This window comes from Pseudophryne corroboree, chromosome 4 (genome assembly GCF_028390025.1).
Source record: "Pseudophryne corroboree isolate aPseCor3 chromosome 4, aPseCor3.hap2, whole genome shotgun sequence".
Lineage (NCBI taxonomy): Eukaryota > Metazoa > Chordata > Amphibia > Anura > Myobatrachidae > Pseudophryne > Pseudophryne corroboree.
In genome coordinates this window covers 394,595,113-394,619,788 of record NC_086447.1, presented here as the reverse complement: position 1 = coordinate 394,619,788, position 24,676 = coordinate 394,595,113, and the positions used below count along the sequence as shown (strand labels likewise).

Below are 24,676 nucleotides of genomic sequence, written 5' to 3'. Positions count from 1 at the left end.
CCCTGTATCAATTATATAGCTAATTGAGGTGGAAAGTGACAATTACAGTAAACAGAAGTGTGAGCTGCCGGGAACCAATGCTTCATCTTACATCTGTTCAGTTGTGTGAGCTGCTGAGCTGTTGTACTGTAATTGAAGAACGATTCCCTGGAGGGTGTGTGTTACTGAGACCACAGCTCTGACTGGTTGGTGCTGCAGTCAGTCAACTTACTGCACAGCTGACTCCTTGAACCTATGTCAGCCTCTCAGTTATTCTCCCTGATGCCGCATTTACCCAGCTTGTCAGACCCACTGGCCTACGCAGTCCTCCACCACTCTGGTACCACTCTCCAAAATGTCTGCTTGATTAGAACTTTCCTTCTCATATGTTCAGCTCACTCCAGGGTCATCTTAACAGCAGTGTTGGCCCCTGGGCAAAGCAATGCACTGGGACCCCTACCCATACTACAGGAGGTGGGAGGTGCTATCAACTCAGCTTTGATGTCCCGTGGGTAGTAGGCAGTGTTCTTTTTTCCGCTCAGCATGTAGGACCTGGAGCAGTAATTTCTGCTAATTACTCCTTTATTGCACAGATGGTGGGAGATGGGTGGGAGGGAGAACACTAAACTGTAGAAGAGGGCATTGGGCTGAATGAAGGAGCCCCAGTACATGACTTCCAAGGTGGTAGTGCAAGGTTTAATACACAGGGGAGGGGTGGATAGAGGTGTGGGCTTAATATTCATTATTTTCTGGTGGGAGAGCTGCTTGCTTGACTGCAGATATCTCCAGTTTCTGGAGCCAGAGCAATCCACCGACAAAGATATAGAACTGCATACCAGGCGTGTGGAGCTGGAGCAGGGGCCAGCTGCTGGAAGGCTGATATGTCTGGTACTGGGCATAGCAGAGACAAGCAGCCAGTGTCCACCGAAATGGGAGAGTCCCAGCTTTTGGAGCATACCCTCATAAAAACTCTAAGTCAGACAGAACCTGATATATATCTGGCTGGGAAGAGCAATTAACAGGTTTGGATGGGGACCACTGCTTAAAAGTCGGATATCTCCGGTTCCCTAGGTACGATTTAAAAAAAAATGGTACCCCTGGAAAGAGGGGACCCTTAACTATCAGCCTAGGGCCTTTATACACCTGGGGCCCTTGGGCAAGTGCCCATTGAGACCATATGAAAAGACTGCCCTGGCTCACTCTGCTTTTTACTGTAATTGTCATTTTCATCCACAGTTAGCTATGTAAATTGATACCTTGCTCATGCAGGGTGTCACATATGTTTTAATTCTCCTCAAAGTCCTAGCACTTGTCTATTGAGGATTTTGAATGTTCTACAGTATATCTCCATACTTGTATTTTCTATCTGATGAATTTACTGTCCAGGTATGACAAATTGCAGGCCCCAGCATCACACTGGCCACTGTGGCATTACTGTAATTAGGATTTATCATTTTTAAATGTACATGGTAAAACATACGTTTTAATGATGTTATATTTAGCAAAATATTGGTTATGTGGAAAAGTAAGAGAATGTGAAGGAAATAAAAGTCTGTGTGTGTACATACACACATACACACATAATATGTAATTGCAATTACAGCACACAGCACACAGCAACCAGAAGCTATTTGACGTATTTACAAGGAAAATATTGCTAATACAGAAAATGTATTTTTCAATAGGCTTTTGTTCCGACCAACATAAAAATTGAATTAATCAACAGACTTTCAGAAGCGGGTTTACCAGTTATAGAAGTCACCAGTTTTGTATCTTCAAAATGGGTGCCACAGGTGAGTTACACAGGACCTTTCTTGATTTATTTTTTTTATTCTCTTAAAGGGGTCTGTTCATGAATCAATGAAATTTGTGGAGAAGTGAGCCAGTGGAGAAGAACCAATCAGCATTGAAGTAACCTCTATAATTTGCTTACTATAAAATCATACAGAACAGCTAATTGGTTGCCATGGGCAACTTCTTCACTGGCTCATTTCTCCACTCTTTTCACTGCTTCATGAATAGACCCCAAAGTACACAAACATGTTAAGCTATCTTAAAAAAATCTAAATAAAGAAATAACTTGGAACTGAGAAATAAACACTAAGAGGAAATCATTGTCAGTAGAAAACAGCAACTACTGGAATGAATTTAAAGAGGATATCCATAATTGTTTTTCACTTCCAATTACATTTATGGCTAAATATAATTTCTGGACAAGTAAAAAAAAGTAAATCTTAAAATTAAATTGACCTATTTGGCTTATTGAACGGATAGTCATAAAAACCAGGACAATGGGCATTGTAGAGTGAAGAGACTGTGGGGTTAATTCAGACCTGATCGGCAGCAATTTTTGCTGTCCTGCGATCAGATAGTCACTGCCTACAGGGGGAGTGTATTTCAGCTGTGCAAGTGTGCGAACGCATGTGTAGCAGAGTTGTACAAACAGATTTTGTGCAGCCTCTGCGCAGCTCAGGACTTACTCAGCCACTGCGATCACATCAGCCTGTCCAGGACTGGAATTGACGTCAGACACCCTCCCTTCAAACGCTTGATCCTGCCTGCGTTTTCCCTGACATGCCCAGAAAACGGTCAGTTGCTACCCACAAATGGCCTCTTCCTGTCAATCTCCTTGCGATCACCTGTGGAATTAATTTGTCGCACCATCCTGTCGCTCACCGGCGAACCCCTTTGCAGCTGTCAGTAATGCGCGTGGGTATTGCGGTGCATAGGCATGCGCAGCACGTATCTGATCACCCACTGTGTGAAAATGCACAGCAGCAATAAGGTCTGAATTACCTCCTATTTGAGGGGTTAGGGGAACCCACTGGTGGGTTTACAGCTAAAGAAGGCTTAGTGTGTGGTGCACTCTTTAGTTTGATTTGGTGAATAAGTTAAAACGTAACATTTATTTGTATTATTCTGAAATAAATTCTTTAACAGGCATAACATGGAACAGTCATTTGTCAGCCTGGGAATCATAAACAATATAAATGAAAAAATTAATATTACCCTATAACAATTTCACCCATGAGGGGTTATTATGGTCCTTTGTATACAAAAAGAAATGAGGGCAAGATAATTTTGTGTATTGTATCAGCAAAGTGAAAATATGAATAGAAAATGTATCAAATGTATCGGTTTCTATTATCTGTTACTAAATCTTCGAGATCTTTATTTGGCTAAATTCTGATCTCATTGAGAAACCCGATACTAGCAGCTCCCTGCAGAACATTTTGTCCAGCATGCATTAATTATGAAATCAATGTTTACCGCTTTGTTCAAGGCTAGCATATATCCTGAGTAAATCTCAAAAGCACTAGGTTTAATTATTATATTTGCATACTTGATTCAGTATCATCTGATAAACTCTTTGGGCGGGATTCAATTCTTTTCACCCCTTTCCACACCCGTTCTGTTTTTGCCCTCAGGGACGTTGTATCATTATTTTAGCTCGCTACCCCAGGAGTAGCGAGGCACCCAACCCCTTACACAGCTAAATCTGATTACTATGGGCGCAATATGCACGATAATAGAGATCATTTTAGAAAGGAAATTGGGCGTGATATATCATTTGAATCTCACCCTTTATATAGCATCTATCCCAAGGAAGAAGCGTCAAATTTTTCTATTGTACCATTCAGCTATCCAAGCACAGGGTGTGGTATTGAAAGTCGACAGTAATAAGGTCGACAATGTCTAGGTCGACCACTATTGGTCGACAGTAACTAGGTCGACAGGGTCTTTAGGTTGACATGTTCTTGGTCGACAGGTCAAAAGGTCGACATGAGTTTTTAATGGTATTTTGGTGTGTCGTTTTCTTCGTAGAGTGACCGGGAACCCCAATTAGTGCACCGCTTCACTCGCCATGCTTCGGGCATGGTGCCTTCGCTTCGCTCGGCACAGATTACCATTCCAATCGTAGTCCACGTGGATCGTTAAGTATGAAAAGGTTCAAAAAAAGAAAAAAAAAATTGTGAAAAACTCATGTCAACCTTTTGACCTGTCAACCTAGAACATGTCGACCTAAATACCCTGTCGACCAATAGTGGTCGACCTAGTTACTGTCTACTTTCAATCCGGATCCCCCAAGCACATATGTCAAGCGCAACTTTGTTTCTGGTGTCAGCAGTGAACTGGATACAGTAGCTATAACGGAGAAATGGCTCAAGTTTGCTACTGTGTCATTCAGCTATCCAAGCACATAAGTCAAGCGCAACTTTGTTTCTAATGTCAGCAGTGATCTGGATAAAGTACCTTCAATTCCATCACTTGTAATCCGAACATTAACACAATATTTCCAGTCCCGTTCTTAGCCTGTGTGGGAACAAAATGAACACAGTGATAGATTTCTATATTTGCACAGTGAGTTGTACTCAGTTAGATCTAATACCTAATATATAGCACTAATTCCCAAAAAGAAAAGCTGCTCAAATTTGCTATTGGGTCATTCAGCTTTCCAAACATATGCCATATAGGGTACACCTTTGTTTATTAGTAATAGCGGTAAACCAGATATAAATGTAACATTTTCATAACTTGTTGCAGGGACATAGATATAAAGCTCCTAATCCCGTTCTCAGCCTGAATACGAGTATATCACAACAATTAAAAAGAAATCAATAATAGTACCACTTGTATGTAATGATAAAGAGTATATCTGATAGAATAAGTGCCCCGGTGTTAATGGTAAATCTCCTCTTCTACTGTTGTTCCATGTGCCGAAAAGCAGTGAATGGAAACAAGGAGAGCGGGGAGAAGCACCAGCGCCGTGACAGAATGACAGATGAAGTGCGAGCAGCTTCTGCTGTCCCCGGTTCATACACCCCCACCCCTGTTGTGTGTGCACATTGCAGGGGCGGAAAGGTGTATGACAGGGATGAGAGAGCCGCTCTGAATACCTATTAGATGTGGCTGCTTACAGGGCAGGAATGCCACTGTGAAATCTCCATGCTGTGCAGGGAGCTGCTCAAGACCTGTACGCTGGGTTGGGAATCCATTTTGCGCACCCAGAAGTGATGTACGCCCAGGTACTCGATGACGTACATTTCACAGTAGCTTGATTACATCAGTGTCTAGACACAGGTCAAAAGGTCGACATGAGTTTCTCACAATTTATTTCTTTTTTTGACCTTTTTTCATACTTAACGATCCGTGCGGACTACGTTTGGGAATAGTAACCTTGCCCGAAGCATGGCGAGCCATGTGAGGGGACATGGTGCACTAACTGGGGTTCCTATTCACTGTACAGAGAAAATGACACCAAATAACCATAAAAAAACTCATGTCGATGTTTTGACCTGTCGACCTAGAGACACTTTTGACCTAGAGACCCTGTCAACCTAGTTACTGTCGACCAATAGTGGTTGACCTAGTTACTGTCGACCTTGCATACCACACCCTCGGATTCATACACAAGTTGTCTCTAGTTGGATATACACTGTATCTCACATTTATGGTCAACTCCTACTCTTTTTTTTATGGACTTTATTTGTGACACACAATATAAATATAATATGCACACAGTTTAAAAACAAAAAAAATATTTTGCAGTATGTGCTACTGTATGTGCAGTGGAAACACTCACTCCTGAAAAAATAGTAAAATATTTACAGAGAGATAAAATAATATTCTACAAGATAGAAACCCAAAGCTGACAAGGTTAAATGTTTAGTGACCCAAACAATAAGCTTTTGAGTTGATTTCAAATGATAGCTTTCGGTTTATTGAACACCTAGCTATAGGCGGAATGAAAGGTTAACCCAGAGGTTAGAGAAAAGATACTCACCAACTCAGGTATCACTTTAATTTCAATTGACAAAGAAGCATGCCTTTGGGTGTGAGGGGGGAGAGGTATGCCTTTTTAAGAAAATCTGTGGGTTTTGTGTTTCTATACTTAAACATTTCAGTTCACTTAGAGACTACAAGTTATGTGTGATATACTTTTATTTAAAATGCATTTGTTACAATTCACCTGCCTCTAATGTTTGGCAGGTGAATTACAAGGAGAGGATTACTACTGGAAGTGCAGGCAGATGCAGAGTGACATAGAAATGGTTAACCAGACTTGACTGGGGAATACTGTAATAACTTGAGCACATTGTAGCAGAATTAAAGTTTAGCACAACTATGGACTCTCCCTTTAATACTGGAATGTGCAGCACCACACTTTACACTGATTATGGACAGCAGGTGAGTAATATAACACAGCTAAGAGCCAGGACTTGAATACAGGACTAGAATGTATCACAATCACTGTTGCAGGTAATGAATGTCCACAGAAGTGCAGGAATACTAAGTACTTTATTATAGCAGTGGTATAATGAGGTATGGCAGAGGAATCACAGTAAAAATCCAGCATACAATATGAGCAGAGAGTGAATGGTTTTTCAGACTGAGACTTGCAGCAGAGTAATGAGATAGTTGAACAAGGAACTAGAGTAATATAATCCACAGAACTCAGATTGCAGGACTTGTACAATAAAGCAGAACAGCATGCAGGCATAGAGGAAGTCCATAGTAACATGCAACACAAGTAATGAATACTAGAGAATCCACAGGGCACAGTGAAAGTCCATAATACTTAGCTAGGTAGTCCTGGAACAAGAACAGGAGTTGCTGGATAACATGAACTGACAGACCAGGTTTCTCGACATGAACTGGAGCTAGGACTAAGACACCAGGCAAAGCAGATAGTTCAGGCAGGAAAGTAGTATAATATCACCGGCGTCAGAGAACTCAGCTAGCTGGCCTTTAACAGCCACACTAACCAATGAACAAGGCCAGGCTGGAAGTGTTGACTAATTACAAACCCTGTGCACCTGCTGAGCTGCATGTACACAGAGCCAAAGGAACAGAACACACAGATGGATCAGCTGACACCAGATACATACTGAACAGAATCCTAACAGCATTAAATGTAGATTTACCAATCAAATAATTAATCAGGAATACCTATAGACCATGCCGATCTTAAGTTGGGCTCTTTCACTTTCTGCAAATCTTCTGGAATATGTGATATAACTAGAATCCAGCTTAATGTTTACCATTAGGATAAGATATAAGGAATGTACCTCCTCCTAATTAAGAATGGGTCCTAAACATAGTGGATATCCAGCTGAAATATGTACCAGTTACCTCTGGAACAAGTGACAGAAATAATATAGATTACAAAAATATCTAAAATATGGAATTCATAAAACATTTTTTTTTAATAAAAAGTAAAATAAATATAACACAACAAATGGTATTTGAATTGATGAGTTACACTGTACAGTAGAACATGAATTTGAACATATGCAATACATTTGGTATGCTGATAAACACATATAAACAGTATCTTTCTCAAAAACTTATAAGAATGTAGTGATGTTGAAAACAATAATTATGAAAATATAGCTGCACTGACCACCCAATCACAGTAGTGCAAAGAACACAGGACATACAGTAGAAAAGATTTACAGAGACTGAATGTTAACTCATTAATAATAAAATGTTTCCTCATCATACTGTACAGTAGAACAGTTTTGATTTGTGGACATTTGGTGTATTAAAGTGTGCTTTTCATGAATTTGGGGGTGGGCTCATTTAGTACCAGTTTTACATGGATAAATATTTGGAGGTATGCCTCAAACATTGATTCCCTATCAGTAAACAAGTAGTTGTGGGCTGGCCATAATTATTTTCCGGTTCTACTGTATACTATATGTACCTCAAGGTATACACTAGGAAGTAATCATCTGCAGTTACGTAGTGGTAGAGGCAAGAGTGGGGACAATGGACAATGTCCTGATTATGAGCTGTAAAAAAAGGTGACCCACATAGTCATCTATACATTCCCATTGGCTAATTAGAGAGCAGTGATATACAGTATTAAGACTGTGACCATATGATCATGGAGTCAGAAAAGTATAATCAAGAATAAAAAATATATACATTACATTCAAATTTCTACATTTTCAATTAAACCTAGCCTTAACTATAAACCAAAGCCCTATGTCTCCTATGGGGTCCATGGGCTCCACAGCATTAACCTTGGGTATGATCTGGTAGAGACCAGGACTGGCACCAATCAATAAATCTTTGTGGCCCGCCCCCCCATACTCAGGCACATCAATTTTTTTTCAGTGCCAGCATGGAGCTGGTCACACTGAACAAGGGCTGCCCACTGCAGCAGCAGCTTTTATTTTATTTTTTAAATATTTAACTTTTTTTTTTTTAAATTAGTTATCAGCGTCTGTCAGTCCATCAGGAAGCCAGTGCTGATGCTCCAACACCCCCACCAGGCCACGACACCACAACTGGGTGCATAATTTCAGCGAGTTCCCTGGCACACTTCCTTCACTAGCAGAGTGCACTAGCAGAGGGGCACCCGTGACTGCAAGTGGATCAAAAGGGGACAGGTAATGCGGGTAACCCCTTCGCAGGAAGTGCATTTACAGTTGGCCTAGGGAGAGTTCCAGCAGCGCTGATGTGCTCCCGGATCATTAAGTGTTCCCTGCGGGAGCACCAGATCACCAGGGCAGTAATGTACACTGGTGCTGGGGACACAGACAGGCCAGGAGAACCATTGGTGAAGTTCAGCATAGGGGAGGACAGCGCTTCCCCAGCAGCCCCTCCTCCAGCCCAGTGCGCCATTCCACAGCGGTCTTCCCGCCCTGGGCTGCTCCTCCCTGCTCCTCCACAGAGAGACACTGGGCAGCCATTATCTGAGCTCTACAGGTCTCCAGGAGTGGTGGGCAGAATCTCTCTGTATACAAATAGAGCCACGCGCCCGGACAGAGGCGCTCAGAATGGGAACATCTCTGTGCACTCCCGGCGTGACTAGGAGGATGGATTGCGTAGTCTTGCTGGGAGTGCACGCCAGCAATGGAGCCGCCTCAGATGAGCACGGATCCATCTGTACCTCTGCCACATAGCAGGTTATACAAAGCGCTGAATCCTTCCAAGCCTCTTATACAGAGCAGGGTAGTTGATATCAGTGCCTATTGCAGTTAAATTGTTTATTCTGCATTGTGTATGACTTATGCTAGTGCTGCTGCTTGCTTTCAATCTCTCTCTCTCTCTGTCTGATATTGCTTTCCCTTTTTGCTCTGCATAACCCTTGAAAACTGGTGTGTTTAGGGTTACATTTCCATACTGTACTATATATTGTAATTTATGTGCATACTTTGTCACATACTACTCCTTTTACACGCTGCACATTGCCATATTTGTGTGTGTACACAGTAATACTGATATGTCTAACAAAGATAAGACCAAGCAGTCAGAGGCTTCTACAATGGTATCATGTAAAACCTGTAACACAGAGGTTTTACCTCAGGAATTGTCACAGAATGGTCAGTGCACAACCTGTATGGTTCCTCCCAGCACCTCAGACCCTATAGCACTTGTACAAAAAAACCTATGGGCATCTTTTACTACTTTGCTGACTAAGATTGCTGACCATATTTCTGGGTGGTATATCCTATGGGTATATAGGGTGGTATACCCTATGGGTATACCACAGCCACTGCAACCTGTGTCTCCCCCTATGGCTATACCACAACCACTGCAGCCCTCAATGGCTTCCTCTATGGGTTTTTCACATTCATTATAGTCTGTTTATCAGGCCATCCCATCCCTACCACATGGTTGAATTCATTCTCTAGTTCTATACAGAGCAGGGCTGCGTCTTCTGCTACTTTTCAAAACAAGATGCAAGGTTAAGATACATTACCTGCACCCCTACTTCTAAGCGAACTGTGCCTTCCTCACAATTTACACCCCTCTCTGATTCTGAGGAGTCATGAGTTACTACTGAGCAGGCTGAGGTTACAGACGCTGAATCCCTCTCAGGGGAGCAGGAGGCGACACCAAAATCTCATGCAGCTGCTGTCACTTCAGCTATAAGATGCTGAACCAGCCCTATTACTAAAGACCCTCTGCTTAAGCAGCAGAAAGTAGTTTTAGCAGAGTTTCCTCACTTGAAACATTTTACAGAAGCCATGAGCGAGACATGGAAAACTCCTACTAAAAAATGTATTGTCCCTAAGAAGCTGAGCTTCTTTTATCCACTACCACCAGCTGATTGTATAAAGTGGGAGTCTCCACCTACAGTGGATGATCATGTGACACATTTAATTAAAAGTTCAATACTCCCTATCACTACTGCATCCTCTCTTAGGGATTTGCCAGATAAGCAGTTGGACATGTGTCTTAAGTCTATGTACTCCCTCACTGGAGCAACAGCTAGACCGGCTACTGCTACAGCCTGGGTGGCTAAAGCAATACAGACTTGGACGGACAACCTTGAACAAAGTTTCACCTCTGATCTTACTAATGACCAGTTGTCTCAACTCAATAATATTAGAGATGCAACCTATTACATTAAAGAGGCAGCTCTGGACACAGTCCTATTGTTCTCGAAGTCTTCCACCATTTCCATTGCAGCATGCTGCATTGTGTGACTCCAATCTTGGAAAGTAGATTCAGATGCAAAGAAGGCCATGGAAGCCTTTCCATACACAGGCGACCTCTTGTTTGGGTCAGAACTGGACAAAATTGTTGAGAAATTGGCTACCTCTAAAATGGCATGTCTGCCTTCAGCATCATCAGCATGACCTAGGACTTTCGGTCCTATCATCAGCAAGCCAAACCAAAGGTCAAACATTCACAACAGGGTCTTGCACAGTCAAGACTTCCAAACCCAAGACCAAACAGGCTTGGGTTGCCAGACGTCCAACTTCCCAAACCAGAGGACAAACCCTCTGCCTCATGGGGCAGGCCTCCTCCTAAGGGTCCCCAGGGTGGGAGGCCAACTTCTTAAATTCACCCACACATGGAGTCAGGTCACCACAGACGCCTGGGTCCTAGAAGTGGTCTATCTCACGGGTACACTCTTTCCTTCCTGAAGCATCTCCCCAGACAATATTTCCCTACTACTCCATCTCTAGGCCGAGACAAAGCACAAGCACTGTCTGGAGTCATACGATCCCTCCTACTGTCGGGGGATATCCACTCTGTTCCACAGTCTCAGCAGGGTCAGGGTTTCTATTCTACCCTCTTTTTAGTTCAGAAACCAAATGGATCATACCATCCAATTCTGAACCTAAAATTGCTGAACAAGTACCTTAGGTACCCATGTTCCATATGGAAACTCTTTGGTCCACTGCCCTGGCTATGTGGCCCGGAGACTACATGGTCTCCCTAGATATTCAGGATGTTTACCTCCATGTTCCTATTGCACCCTGTCATCAATGATATCTTCACTTTGCTGTTCTACAACAGCATTTACAATTCCAGGACCTTCCCTTCGGACTGTCTACAGCCACCAGGGTGTTCACCAAACTCATTGTGGTGATGGCGGCCACTGTCCGGAAAAGGGTAATTCGGATATTGCCTTACCTGGACGACTTGCTTTTTCTGGCACAGTCTTCAATGGTGCTGGAAAGTCACCTGCTGCAGACAGTGGCCTTCCTTCAGTACCATGGATGGCTAATCAACTGGCCCAAATCCCCGTTCATCCCATCCTAGAGGATGCAGCACCTGGGAGCGCTGCTGGATACCAGGTACAATGCATATTCCTCCCTCAGGACAAGATTGCAACATTGCAGTTGGGCATCCAGGGTCTCGATTCATTCAGCAATGCAGACCATAGGCTCCATGGTCTCTGTGTTCTTCATGGTGGAATATGCCCAATTTCACTCTAGGCCTCTACAGCTCCTGATACTCTCCGAATAGATGGGGTTACCAGCTCAAATCAAATCCCAGACCTTGGTTCTGGCCCAATCACTTTGGGCATCTCTGTCATGGTAGTTACACATGACCAATTTAGACAAGGGCTGACCGTTCTGGATCCTACACTGGACTCTCCTCGCCACGGACGCCAGTCTCAGGAGATGGGGGGCTGTCACAGACAGTCACTTTTTCAGGGTTGCTGGTCTCTGTCAGATAGGGATCTCCCAATCAATGTACTGGAACTTCGAACTATCTACTGGCCCTTCTGATGGCCCTACTCCAGGGTTCTCCAGTACAGATCCAGTCAGACAACGCCACAACAGTGGCATATATAAATCGACAGGGCGTCGCTCGCAGTGTGACAGCAATGTAGAAGGTAACAAGGATTCTCACCTGGGCAGAACTCCACCTCCCGGCCATATCCACAATCTTCATTCTAGGAGTCCTCAACTGGGAAGCAGACTTCCTCAGTCAGCAGGACATTCACGCTGGGGAGGTCTTCCAGATACTGGTGCACACATTGGTACTTCCAGACATTGATCTCATGGCCTCCAAACACAATCACAAGGTTTCTGTGTACAGAGCCAGGACAAAAGATCCAGGAGCGAGCTTCATGGATGCTATCTCAGTTCCCTGGGCCTTTCCTCTGGCCTATCTCTTCCTTCGAGTGTCTCTACTTCCCAGAATCCTGCGAAAATTTGAAGAGGACAATGGCATGATCATACTAGTGTCTCCAGCATGGCCCAGATGCCATTGGTTCACAGATCTGATAGATATCTCCATACATGAGCCCTTCTCTCTGCCTCTTCGTCCAGACCTACTTTTCCAAGGACCCTGCCTACATCTGGAACTGCCTCATCTGTCTTTGACAGCGTGGCTCTTGAGACATACCTCCTAAGGGAAAAAGGTTTCTCTGGGGAGGTGGCTCAGACTATGCTTCAGGGTAGGAAACCAGCCTCTGCTCGCATTTATCACTGGATTTGCCACTCCTATTTCCAGTGGTGTGCACATACGCACTATGACCCCAATGTCCTTCGAAACTCTTAGTTGTTAGCCTTCCTACAGGCTGGTCGCACCATGGTTCTTCGCCTGGCTTCTCTCAAGGTCCAGGTCTCAGCTTTGTCTGTCTGGTTCCAGAAGAGACTGGCTCCTTTACCAGATCTGCATACCTTCCTTCAGGGGGTAGTCCAGATACAGCCTCCATTAGTCTCTCCTATAGCTCCTTGGCACCTGTCATTGGTTCTTAGGGCGCTGCAACACAGTCCATTTGAACCACTGGAAATGGTAGACCTCAAGTGGCTCACTGCTAAGACTGTTTTTCTACTTGCTATTGTTGCAGTCCATAGAGTCTGTGACATGGGAGCTCTCTCATGGCGCTCCCCATTTCTGATATTCCACCATGACCGGGCGGTCCTTAGGACTAAATGTTATTATCTACCTAAGGTTGTATCTAAATTTCATATTAATGAACCAATTGTGGTACGGGCCTTCTGGGAACCTGGTCTTTCACCAGAGGTAGCTTTATTGGACATGGTCCATGCTCTTCAGATCTACATGTACTGCACTAGTTCTGTTAGGAAAACAGATGCCTTACTCCTCCTTTATGGTTTCCTTAAGTGGGGCTGGCCAGCCAAAAACAAACTTTGGCACGTTAGGTTTGCATGACCATCTCAGAGGCTTACACACAGGCTGACCTACCTGTTCTGAGTACAGTATCTGTTTATTCTACTCACTCTGTGGATCCTTCGTGGCCAGCATGCCGTGGAGCGTCTTCTGGACAATTATGCACGGCTGCTACGTGGTCTATTACCCACACATTTCTTTGGTTCTCAGGATGCAATCTTTGACCAAGTACTCCTTTCATCTTAGGAGCATTCCCTCCCTATAACTGCTTTGGTACATTCCAAGGTTAACTCTGTGGAGACCATGGACCCCAAAGAAGAAAAGAAAGAGTTATGGTAAAACTTACCTTCATTAACTCTTTTTCTTCAAGGTCCATGGTATCCACAGGGTGCCCACACTGACGCACCATGCTTCAATGGGTTGCCTTACTGCCACCAGTTCCCTTCTCTTCTTTATGAGAGTGTGATTTTCTGTGTGTACCATACTTTCTTCTCTCCTTTGTCCAGCTCCTGCTTTGGGCTTATCTAAAACTGATGTGCCTGAGCATGTGGGCGGGGTATAAAGGCAGAGGAGCCCACTGCATCCTGGGAGCGTCACAAAGCTTTATTGCTCAGTGACAGCCCTGGTCTCCACCAAATCATACCCAAGATTTACCCTGTGAATCCCATAGACCTCGAAGAAAAAGAGTTAACGAAGGTAAGTTTTACCATATCTTTCTTATTTTGTATAAATCAATTCAGTCAAAAATAATGTATTACATATTTTATATATACTTTAGATTTCTTCAAATCCATAACTGCACATTGCATAGGTGGTTTTAATCTTTTAAAATATATATATATTTTATATATTTTTTATTTTCGCTAAAAGTTATATAAAAAAAACGTATCCCTAATGCACAATTTCAGACATTAATACTAATTTCCAATTCCTATACCCAATCTCTAATCCTATTCTTTGGTCCATAATTCTATCCAATCCTTATATTTTACTCAATGAACTAACCTCCAATTATTCTTCTATCACCTAACCCTTGGGTTCGCCATCTGTTCTTTCCATGCCATTATTTTTTTGCCATAGAAATTAGCATGAGCTCCAGCTTCAATTTCTCCATTTTAGAAACATTTTTGCAGTTTGTCCATTTTTGCAGTCTATTGCTATCATAGACTGGCGCACAATTTAGGCCATTCACTAGTTTGTAGAATTGTGTACCCCCAAGTAAAAATATTTGAATTGATGAGTCATTCATTCTGTTCAAAGGGCAAAATATGTCTTGCTCGTATATACCCAATGGGCATGCCAGCCCTGGGTCAAATCTTATAAATCATGCAAGAATGCTTTTGGGTGCATATACATATATGTACAAATATATAGCTTCGCCTAACTTATACTTGCCCACTATTACTATCCTCCTGAATTGATTACCAGTATAAGAATACAATAGTGTGGAATAAAATTACACATAACTACACCCCTGCTGTGCTTAGATGACCACATATACAATACATGCAGTATTTGAACACCTCCATTCCACTCTTCCGAGCAGTTGTATTGTTTGATATTTTAACTTTTGGAGCTATAAACCATATCAAAGGGATGTCTCAGAAGCTGTCGAAAACTTATTTGTGCAGTATCTTTTACCCTTTGAAACAGTAACATATTGTTCTTAAACGCATTGACAAAAGAAATGTATTTATCTGATTCATAGGGCAGCACAGATGGTGTAATGTTAGCATTACTGCCTCTCATCACTGAGGTCATGGGTTTCAATTCCCATTATTGCACTTACTGTGTGGAAATGTATATTCTCCCCATCTTTGTGTGGGTTTCCTCTGGGTACTCCGGTTTCCTCCCACAATCCCAAAATCTACTGGTAGGTTAATTGGCTCCTGACAAAAATTAACCCTATCGTAAATGAGTGTGCAGGTACACGTGGTAGGGAACATAGATTGTAAGCTCCACTAGGGCAGGGACTGATGTGAATAGCCAAATATTTTCTGTAAAACGTGGCAAAATATGTGTATACTATATAAAATAGCTGGTAGCAGTAATAATAATAATAATAATAATAATAATAATAATAAAATAATCCACCTGCCATTGTTATTTAGGAAATTGGCCTTGTGCCACCTATATAAAGGTCATCTTTCATCCAAGATGACTGCAAGTATATGAATGGTGTAGACAAAACAGACTAAATGACTTATTATTACCATCATACCAAAAACTGCATTGTCTTGTGTAGGTAATTGTATTACCATGCTCCTTTTCTCAGCGCTAGGAGACATTTCTTATCACAGCAATGCATAGTACAGTCTTAGTATGTAATGTACTGCATGAAAAGAGTCACCAGATAGATGTTATTGTAGGTCATCTCTCAGGCTAGGGTTGACACAGTACGGAATTGTGTCTATGCTGCTGTATTATGTTTATTCAAAGCCCCAAAAAATAAGATCTCATTGTGAGCAGATGACACGTGCACAAGAATGTCTGCCATTGTGTACTGCAAAGTCAAAATAGTGTCATCCTCAGATGGTGCAATGTGTAACTAGACAAGCAACAAATAGCTCAGCTTTTCCTTGCTTAGCAGGTGTCTAAAACACTTTTCCGCCATAGTTGGCTATGGTGGTGGTATTACTGTGAGAAGCCAAGATGCTGCTGGAGAAATCTATATTTTCTCTTTTAATACATTTTGGGAAATCAGTAATTTACCCCTTTTTTTCTGCAAAAATGCCCCAAAAAGAGGTTATCACTGCTTCATACATTTGCCCCTAAAATGCTTATGCAGTCTTTAGGGCTTCAATGACAGACACCTTATTATTCTGTAAATAAATATTCAGATGATACTAAACACATAACTGTGGCTACAGAATTTAATGCAAGGTCCATATTCTCAAATCACACAATACCCAGGCTTACAAGTAGGTATTTTATAAACAGAACACCATGCACAGAAGGGCAATGTTTCAACCAATATGCGGTATCTTATATTTCAGAAAGGGTATTGAAAAGGTAACACCACACGTGGCCTCTGGCCATCAGAGTAAATTGTTTGCTTTGATAAACTATAGCTTTTGTGACAACTTTTGTGTTTTCATATTATGATTTTTAGTAATACTGTGTGCTTCTCTTGTTACATGGCCTCTCTCCCATATCTAAGTGGGTTGTTATTTTAATTATTTTTAAGTGGAAATGAGTAGGTTGTAGTTTTCAAGTCAATAGGTTTTCTTATTTATTTGTTGGCATTAAATAACTGTTTGTTTTGTGAAGTTGTTGTTGTACTCATTTCAGTATTTCTTTCCATCTGCAACCACAGTGTTGCACGGTCTGTATCAGTTGTTTAATAGTCCCCTTACAGGCAAGGTGCATTCCATTAGGTATTTGATACAAGTGTCAGTGGAATAGCTATTGTGCTCCCCACAGTGATTAATGATGACTAGTTTTATCCCATTTGTTTTAAGCTCTATTTTTGCTTCATTCATAGCAAAGTGCATGGTGTGGAGATCACTTGCAAAGACACCATTTGTGAGTTTGTCATGCTTCCAAAGTACTCAGACAAATCCAGAATTAGCCATAGCACATTATCTGATTTCATATCTCTATAAAGAAGCCCTTCAGTTCAATTAAATAATCATAATCATCATCAACTTACTTTAAATCAACACAAGTTAATTACGTCATCATGAAAATACCAGTATTTTATGCTGTGAAGCATAGATTTTGTAGTTACAGTTATTCTGTCCAGTCTATCTACAATGCAAATGTCTGTTTGTCTAGATTTGTCTACATTCACAAGGATTTGACAATGGGACTCCACTGCACTTGAGCCTTTCAAACACAGAACTAACCTGTAATATCAAGAGTGCCCAAAATGTTATGTTCTCCATTTTATTAACTACTGTTAAATATATTGCTTGTGAATTTACTTCCAACCAGAGATTGACTAAGTAAGCATAGGCTAGGACTATTCCTTAGTAACCAATCAGTAAAAAGCATAAGAAGATTTTAGTTCAAGATTCACAGATAACATTTAACAGAGTCATAATTTGTTTTAAAAAATCAAATATCTACAAGTAAATGACATTCCATATTCCAAAAAAATAAAGAACAATTGTATCAGCCTACAGTAACGTTAGCGCATGCCCCTTGTAGTAGTAAATTTGAGTAACTGTCTGTTTAAAGTGTTGATATCGGGAGTTCCTAGGTAAATGAATGTATATAAATGAAATGTTTTTACTTACATAACATATATATTATATTTGGCTAGAGAACTTGGAAATAAAAGCAATGTGACAATCAGTACTTTGTGAATAGGAAATCCATATATGCTGCCTTCTAACCACCATAAACAAGTCATAAAGGTGACTAGTAAAATACTATACTTCTGGGAAAACAGCCAAAAAGAATCATTTCCTGAGGATGAAAGGATTTCCAAATCTTTGGAAATTCAAACAGTAATGTAGGGTACTGAAAACAAAAAGGTGGACCTTTAATTCCTTCCAGGTAAAATATATGTGTGCTTCATAAGTAGAAAACCAGGTATTTGTGATAAATGACATACTGTACACTGCAATACATTTATTGCTAAAATTAGGTGCAGCTCATTTTTCCAGTGAAGTTTCACGTCACATAATCAGCAGTAAATGTTGAATGGAAAATTGTTATTTTGTCCACAGCTAATTGATGAAAAGGTGGCTGTGCCAATATTATTCAATAATTAGTTTACTTTAATTTTCCAACCTGTACTAGAACAATTTGGATGTAAGAATTTTGCTTTATATACAGTACAGTGGATGTGGTATGTAGTTTGGTGATTCTTGAGCCTATTCCTCCTTTAAAATGCAAGACTTCAAATACAAATATTTTATTAAAACTTTGTACCAGGGAAGCTTGCTCAAATGCAATCTCCACTGTCACTAGCATTGTCCATTGCCAGCAGCCTTTTCTTGTTCCCAGCTGGCAAACGTATTCTGGCCAAATCTGGCAGCATGAATGGACTCATAGTAAGCATAAGAGGTTACTGTACCATGAGCCTCAAAGTTTTCCCACTCAGGATCCAGATTTTCCACTGTAGTCTGGAAACCAGAGGATGTGACACAACCTCTGTCTCAGCCAACTGAGATTCAAATGGTTAGGATGGCCTTAGTGGGTTAGTAAACATCAGCAAAATTATATGGTACACACAGGAATCTAGGGGTCAGATGTTTGCACAGGTTCATGCAGCACCATCCCGACAGAGCCATCATCCCAATCATAAGTATAGCTGGCCGATTAGGTTTAGGCTGTGGGGGAAGGGGGGGGGGTAGGTTAGGCTGCTGGGAGGGAGGGTAAGGATTAGGAGGGGGGAGGGACGGGATGGGATGGGGGGCTAAGGGTCAGGCTAGGTTTAGGCAGCGGGAATGGGGACGTAGGTATGGGCACCTCTGGAGGGTGGTTAGGGTCAGACACTAAGGGAAAGATAGCATTAGGCTGCAGGAACAGAGGTTAGGTTTAGGGGATAGGGAAAGGGGAGAACACCCCACACTCAACCCTGTCGGTCTTTCCATCATCAGCGGTAGGTATTATTACCACCAAGATCCCTAGCTCCGGCATTTCATACTGGACACCTGTATATATATTCTGTCACCTTTGCATGGTTATGTATGTAGGCATGAATGTATTACTTTTCTGTATTGCTGTGATGTTCTGCAGACTTTGCTTGCTATAGGTACTTTCTCATATTGTAAAGTTCTCCTGAAATGCAATTGCAACATTCGCTCCACACATATTGGTCCTGATTCAGATCCCAATGCAATCCCCCCAAAAAACACAGTACTTTGCACATGCGCTGGACCCATACTGGTCACGTGGAGTATGGGTTCTGCATCATTGGATGCATTATGGCTGCAGATGTCAAGTGATTGACAGTCCCATTGTGTGAAAAGTCTTAGGGTGTGTACACACGGTGAGATATTTTTTTCGATTTTGACTATATAGTCAAAATCTCAAGAAAAGTTAGTGCAGATCGCAGGGTGAAAGTCACCTTGCGATCTAGATTCGATCCCGCCAGGTCGGCATCACAAGAAAAGATAGACTGTGCAGGCAAGTCAATCCTTGCTAGATCTGTGTACTTTCTAGTTCATCTAACATGTCAATGACATCTCACATAAGCCAAAATCGTAAGCACACATAGTCCATATCTCAAGAAAAGTTAGTCGAAATCGGTGGTGCTGGGCTCCGGGGAGTTCAAGGGAAATCGCAAGTGAAAATCGGGAATAGCAAGGATCTCACCGTGTGTACACACCCTTACTAAGTAAGTATAAGGTGATACTGAGTGGGAATGAGAAATACTGAACAGATTTGTGGTGTTGTGCTGAATATAAATGCATACATGACTATCAAAATGTATATACTGGGCCCAATGTATATGCTGGACTCTGCATGACCCACATTGAAGGCATGGCTACATTTTGTTGGCTGCACCATCTTGGAGGCATGGTTATACCGCCCCTGTAAATTGTACCCTCCACTCTTCTTGTTGGTTCTGGATGTATACCTCCCAACCATCTCAATTTTGGGTGGACAGTTCTGATTTGAGGAGTCTACCCCACTTTTCCACTATCAAGAGATTTATCTGGGATCAGTATGATTTGCCTGCGCATGGGATCCCGGCGTTTGTAATACCGACACCAAGATATCGATGTTTGAGAACCCGACAGGAGTTAGTAAGGGGTGTTTCCCCCTCTCTCCAACCCCTAAACCATCCCCCATAGGTGCCTAAAGCTAAAACCTCCTCCCCCACAGCCTGACCATAACCCTCTGAGGGGGGTGCCTAACTCTAATGCCCCCTCCCTGCAGCCTAATCCTAACTACCCGGGCCGCAGCCTACACCCCTCCCCCTCCACAGCCTAAACCACCTATCCTACCCCTCCCCGTGGCTTACCTGACTTGCGGTGCAGCCTGTCCTCAGTCAGGATCCCGGCTGTCGGTATTCCTGCGCATATGCATTACCAGGGAGAATGTGATCGCATCGCATCAGTCCAATATTCTGAACTTTGCAGATGAAAAATTATTATTTCAGAAACTGGTAGGTAAGAACAAAAGAAAAGAATTTTGCTTATTTTTAAGTTCAGTGACAGGCAATCATTTAACCAAGTTTGCAACTTAACTGTACAGTTCCATAAGCATGGAATCTAAGTAGTTTTTCCTGAACAAAACAGAACTGGCTAAACTTAAAGCACTATTGCCTCTAAACTTGAGCTACTGCTCTTCCTCTGAAATTGTTGGCGTCTAGTCACAAAACTTCTCACTGAGTAAGAGATGTATGAAATACATCACTGTGCTTGTTAAGTGCCTGTGATCTTCATACTGTTTCCTGTCACCTGCTAAAGTCAATACCCCATTTATTCATTGCACTTCTCGCACCACATTCCCTAGCATTTAGCCAATCTTCCTAACCACAATGTTATTTCCTTTACATGTCAGCCATTTCACTACTGTTATGTTTGTTATTCCCTCTAAATTTCTATTGTTATATTTTAATTATAATAAAGTAGCGATTTACAGCGAACGAGTTGCCAGAGTTAAAGGTTTATGTTCTAGGACAGGGATGGGGAACCTTCGGTCCTCCAGATGTTGTTGAACTACACATCCCAGCATGCCCTGCAACATTTTTAGCATGACCAAATAGCAAAACTGTTGCAAGGCATGCTGGTATGTGTAGTTCAACAACAGCTGGAGGGCCGAAGGTTCCCCATCCCTGTTCTAGGATAAGGTAAACTAATACGAAGCTTGTAGATGCAATGCAGAACTGGCATCAATAAAGAATTGGGTTTCGGGTGAACGTTAGATGCTTAGACTGCCTTCTGCAGTGTAGCACAGGAGAAGTATTGCAAATGTACCACTTCTTACTTAGCTTGGCAACTTGTGTACTTGTGTATAACTTTACAATGTCAGTAACCTTGACATTTTTTAGAGGGGAAGTGTGGGTGGGCAGGTCAAAGATAACAGTCATGCCGCATTGCCTCCACTTCACCCACCTATGTCACACCACTGCCCCTACTCACACCCTGCTGTACCAACTTGGCTGCCCCATCCCGGAGGGCACAGCCACAAAATAGGCAAGTATGAAGTGGACTCAACAACAACTTGATTTACCTGACAAGGCGGTAATTGACTGAACCAGTTTCCTCAAGGAAGTTTGTGCCACAGATTTTCTGTTCTGCAGCAACAGAAAATCAGTGTATATAAACTTGTCCAAGTTGAGGGAAGCTTGTTTACGAAATACAGAAACAATGTGGGGAGGATTCTCCAGAACAATGGATGTTCAGGGATATTTGTAGGGAAAAGTGACATATTCTTGGTAAAAGTACCATACATGAGTGCCAAACCTCTACAGAATATTGTAAGGCAAAATTGCTGAAGCATGTTCTACAGTATTCTATACTCTGATTCCTGGTGCATCTACAAAACAGATGAATTGAATGAAACAGGCTTTTCACACCTAAAAGTGAATCATAAGTACAGTTCTACTGTTCCTGAAACTGGTGTAAACACATACAATGTGTAAAGAATGAGGGATACCTTACTGAGTTCTTGGAAATATGTTCCAAACTGTATTTGCTCCAATCTGAGTGTGGTGTCATATGTCCAAACAAGAAAATGGCAACTTTAATCTGTATCAAGCTATTCTACCTGCAGTACATGCATTCTGGGAACTGGAAATTTAATCCAATGTAATAAATTACTGCCAGTTTTTTCAATAAACAAAAACATTTTCAAAATGTTTTGTTCTTTTTTTTCTTACATTTTTGTTTATTAATTTTTATTGAATCAGCAGCAGGAAGCTGAAGTACAGGCTTCCAGCGTGGTGTGCATGTGTCAACCTGCAAAATGTATCATGCCTGTGTGGGGCGGACCAGGACTGGCTGACAAGGCAGTAAGAGTCCTCTCAGCACAGTCAGCTAGCATAGCTCCATTGGTATTTTATGGTATTGCTGTAGTAAGTGGTTTTCTTGTCACCCAGTCTTGTTATATATGCCTCTAAACAAAGAAATAAAGGGGCTTGTTCAGAGTTGGATTCAAACACATCTGCTTATGCTGTATCCAATTGTGGAAGAACTGAGAAGCCCACTTACAGCATCTAAAGGCTGGGTATTTCCATATTTATAAACACCATCGCTCGCATCATCAAAACTTGCACCGGCCGTATGGCAGATGCTGTTCTTCCACCTTAGTTGGTCCGCCTGTGCCAGCGGTTCTGTGTCTCTGTACACTGCTGCTTACACTGACATGCATGCAAAGTACCCCCGGCAGTTGCACTGCCCCCCCCCCCCCCACCCCCCAACCCTCCAGGATCGCCCACTATTTATTTCTATATCCTGCGTCCAGATCTGTACTTCATCATGGTGCTCAGACAATTGGGACACATGCACGGTGCATGCACAGTAGAAAAAACATTGTCAAACTATCGCATATCGCCACTGCGTCCAAATCTGAATCATCCCCAGATTGTCGTAATGTCAGTTAACTGTTTTAAATAATCTCTTGCAATGATTCAGTTCCATAAAATGCTTGTGTTTTGTAGATGTCAGATCATACAGACGTCATGAAAGGTATAAAGAAGTATACAGGAGTACAGTACCCAGTTCTTACTCCTAATATACAAGGGTTTCATTCTGCAGTAAGTATACTATAATGCATTATTAGCTTGTCTTTTCCCTTCCTCATTACTTTCTGCTTATTATGTTACATCCAATATTAAAAATAAATGCAGCACAAAAATATGTTCTTACTATTTATAAATACTGTACATATTCAGAACTGACTTAATGAAAATGATTTGCTTTAAAAGTGGGAAAGCGTATAACTTACAGTATATATCGCTACTCAATAACATATACAAGCTCATTGAACCTGGAATTATTCATTTACTGTCTGCACTTAGAGCCTGTTTCATATTTCTATACATACCCAATGTTTTGAGTACAAATATGATTTTGGGAGTCTGCGCAGGCGCAAGACCTATTCTGTGTATGTGCAGAATGGCATTTGCGGTATTGTTTGCTGCCCCCGTCAGCGGCAGCTGAACCCATCACATTTTAAAGATGTGATGGGTTCAGGGTCTGCGATTTTGGACGCAGACTCCCTGAACCCAGATGTCCTTATTCCACAGCCATCCTGCGCAGGCTGGCCAGTGCCTGAAACTATCACAGATCACGTTCGATAGTCATGGTGGTTGCGAAGGTGATCCGAGGCTGTGTCCTCAGATGCAGCACTTGGATCTCGCAAATGTTAACAGGAGGCGTCTATCTCCTACAGGTGCCTTCTGTTGCATTTGAATGTTAATGAGATGGAATTGCATAGCCGCTTCCTTGCGGCTGTGCAAATCTTTTAAAACATGAATCAGACCCTTAATGCAGATTGTTTGCATTTCAAGAGGGTAAGAACAGAAATCCACTTTGAGTGCACCTTCTAGGCTTACCATGGGTTTACTGCACGCAGCAGTTGCATTCGTTAGATCCGGGTACTTAAGCTCGAATCTATGCCTTACTACGTAGTAGCAGTGGGGCTAATCATGGGATATCATTAAAAACTGTAGCTCATAACCCAGGAGCTAAAAGCCCATGGTAATCCCATGGCTAATTGAATTCTCCCTATAGTGAACCTTTATATTTTTTGTAAGTTAATTACTATCAAAATTAACTAGAAACCTAGAGATGTCAGTCCTGGTTCTCAGAGAATCTATATTTCTTGACACTTTATAAACCTCCCATAATTAGTATTTTAAGCTGACTAAAGTATTGGTGTGTTGTTTCTTCCTCATATATCCATATGCTCGGATATTTATACTAGGGAAGCCAATCCCGGGCCATTTTTTCAATCCCGGGTATCTGGATTGAAAAATGGACAATCACGGGATTGGCTTTTATCTAGATGGCCGCCCCCTCGCCCCACCCCGCCCCACCCACCCCGCACATATAATTTGCCATATACCGAGGGCGGGCAGGAGGGAAACATCCGTTGATCGCTGCTGGGAGCCGCTGACAGCGCAGCGTGACCTCTCGCGCTGCGCTAGGGACCCGGAAAGAGGAAGCCGGGCAGCGTCTGAGCATCCTGTGGACGCTCAACGCTGATCCCTCAATCCCCGGGATTGGAACTTCCAATCCCGGGATTGAATCCTGCCCATATTTGGGCCTAAATCCGGGGATCCTGCCGATTCCGATCCCGGGATTGGCCACCATAATTTATACCAATACTGCAATGTGAAATATATTTCTGCTTTCATTACTAGATGGTAGTGTGTATTAAATGCTGAATATTGTCTCTTGCTGAATTATTCAGACTCTATTAATCAGCAATAATGTCAGCATATGCCTCT

At 42.1% G+C, this 24,676-nt stretch overlaps 1 protein-coding gene across 3 annotated transcripts in view; it reads left to right on the top strand.

Moving 5' to 3' along the window:
* HMGCLL1 (3-hydroxy-3-methylglutaryl-CoA lyase like 1) overlaps positions 1-24,676 on the top strand; it is a 241,844-nt gene that overhangs the window by 58,585 nt on the left and 158,583 nt on the right. For 2 of the 3 annotated variants that reach the window (XM_063916723.1, XM_063916725.1), the window contains 2 exons: positions 1,665-1,772; positions 22,883-22,978. In XM_063916723.1, coding sequence (XP_063772793.1) covers positions 1,665-1,772; positions 22,883-22,978 — 204 coding nt within the window. The remainder of the gene's footprint in view (positions 1-1,664; positions 1,773-22,882; positions 22,979-24,676) is intronic. The other variant, XM_063916724.1, reaches the window with a different exon arrangement.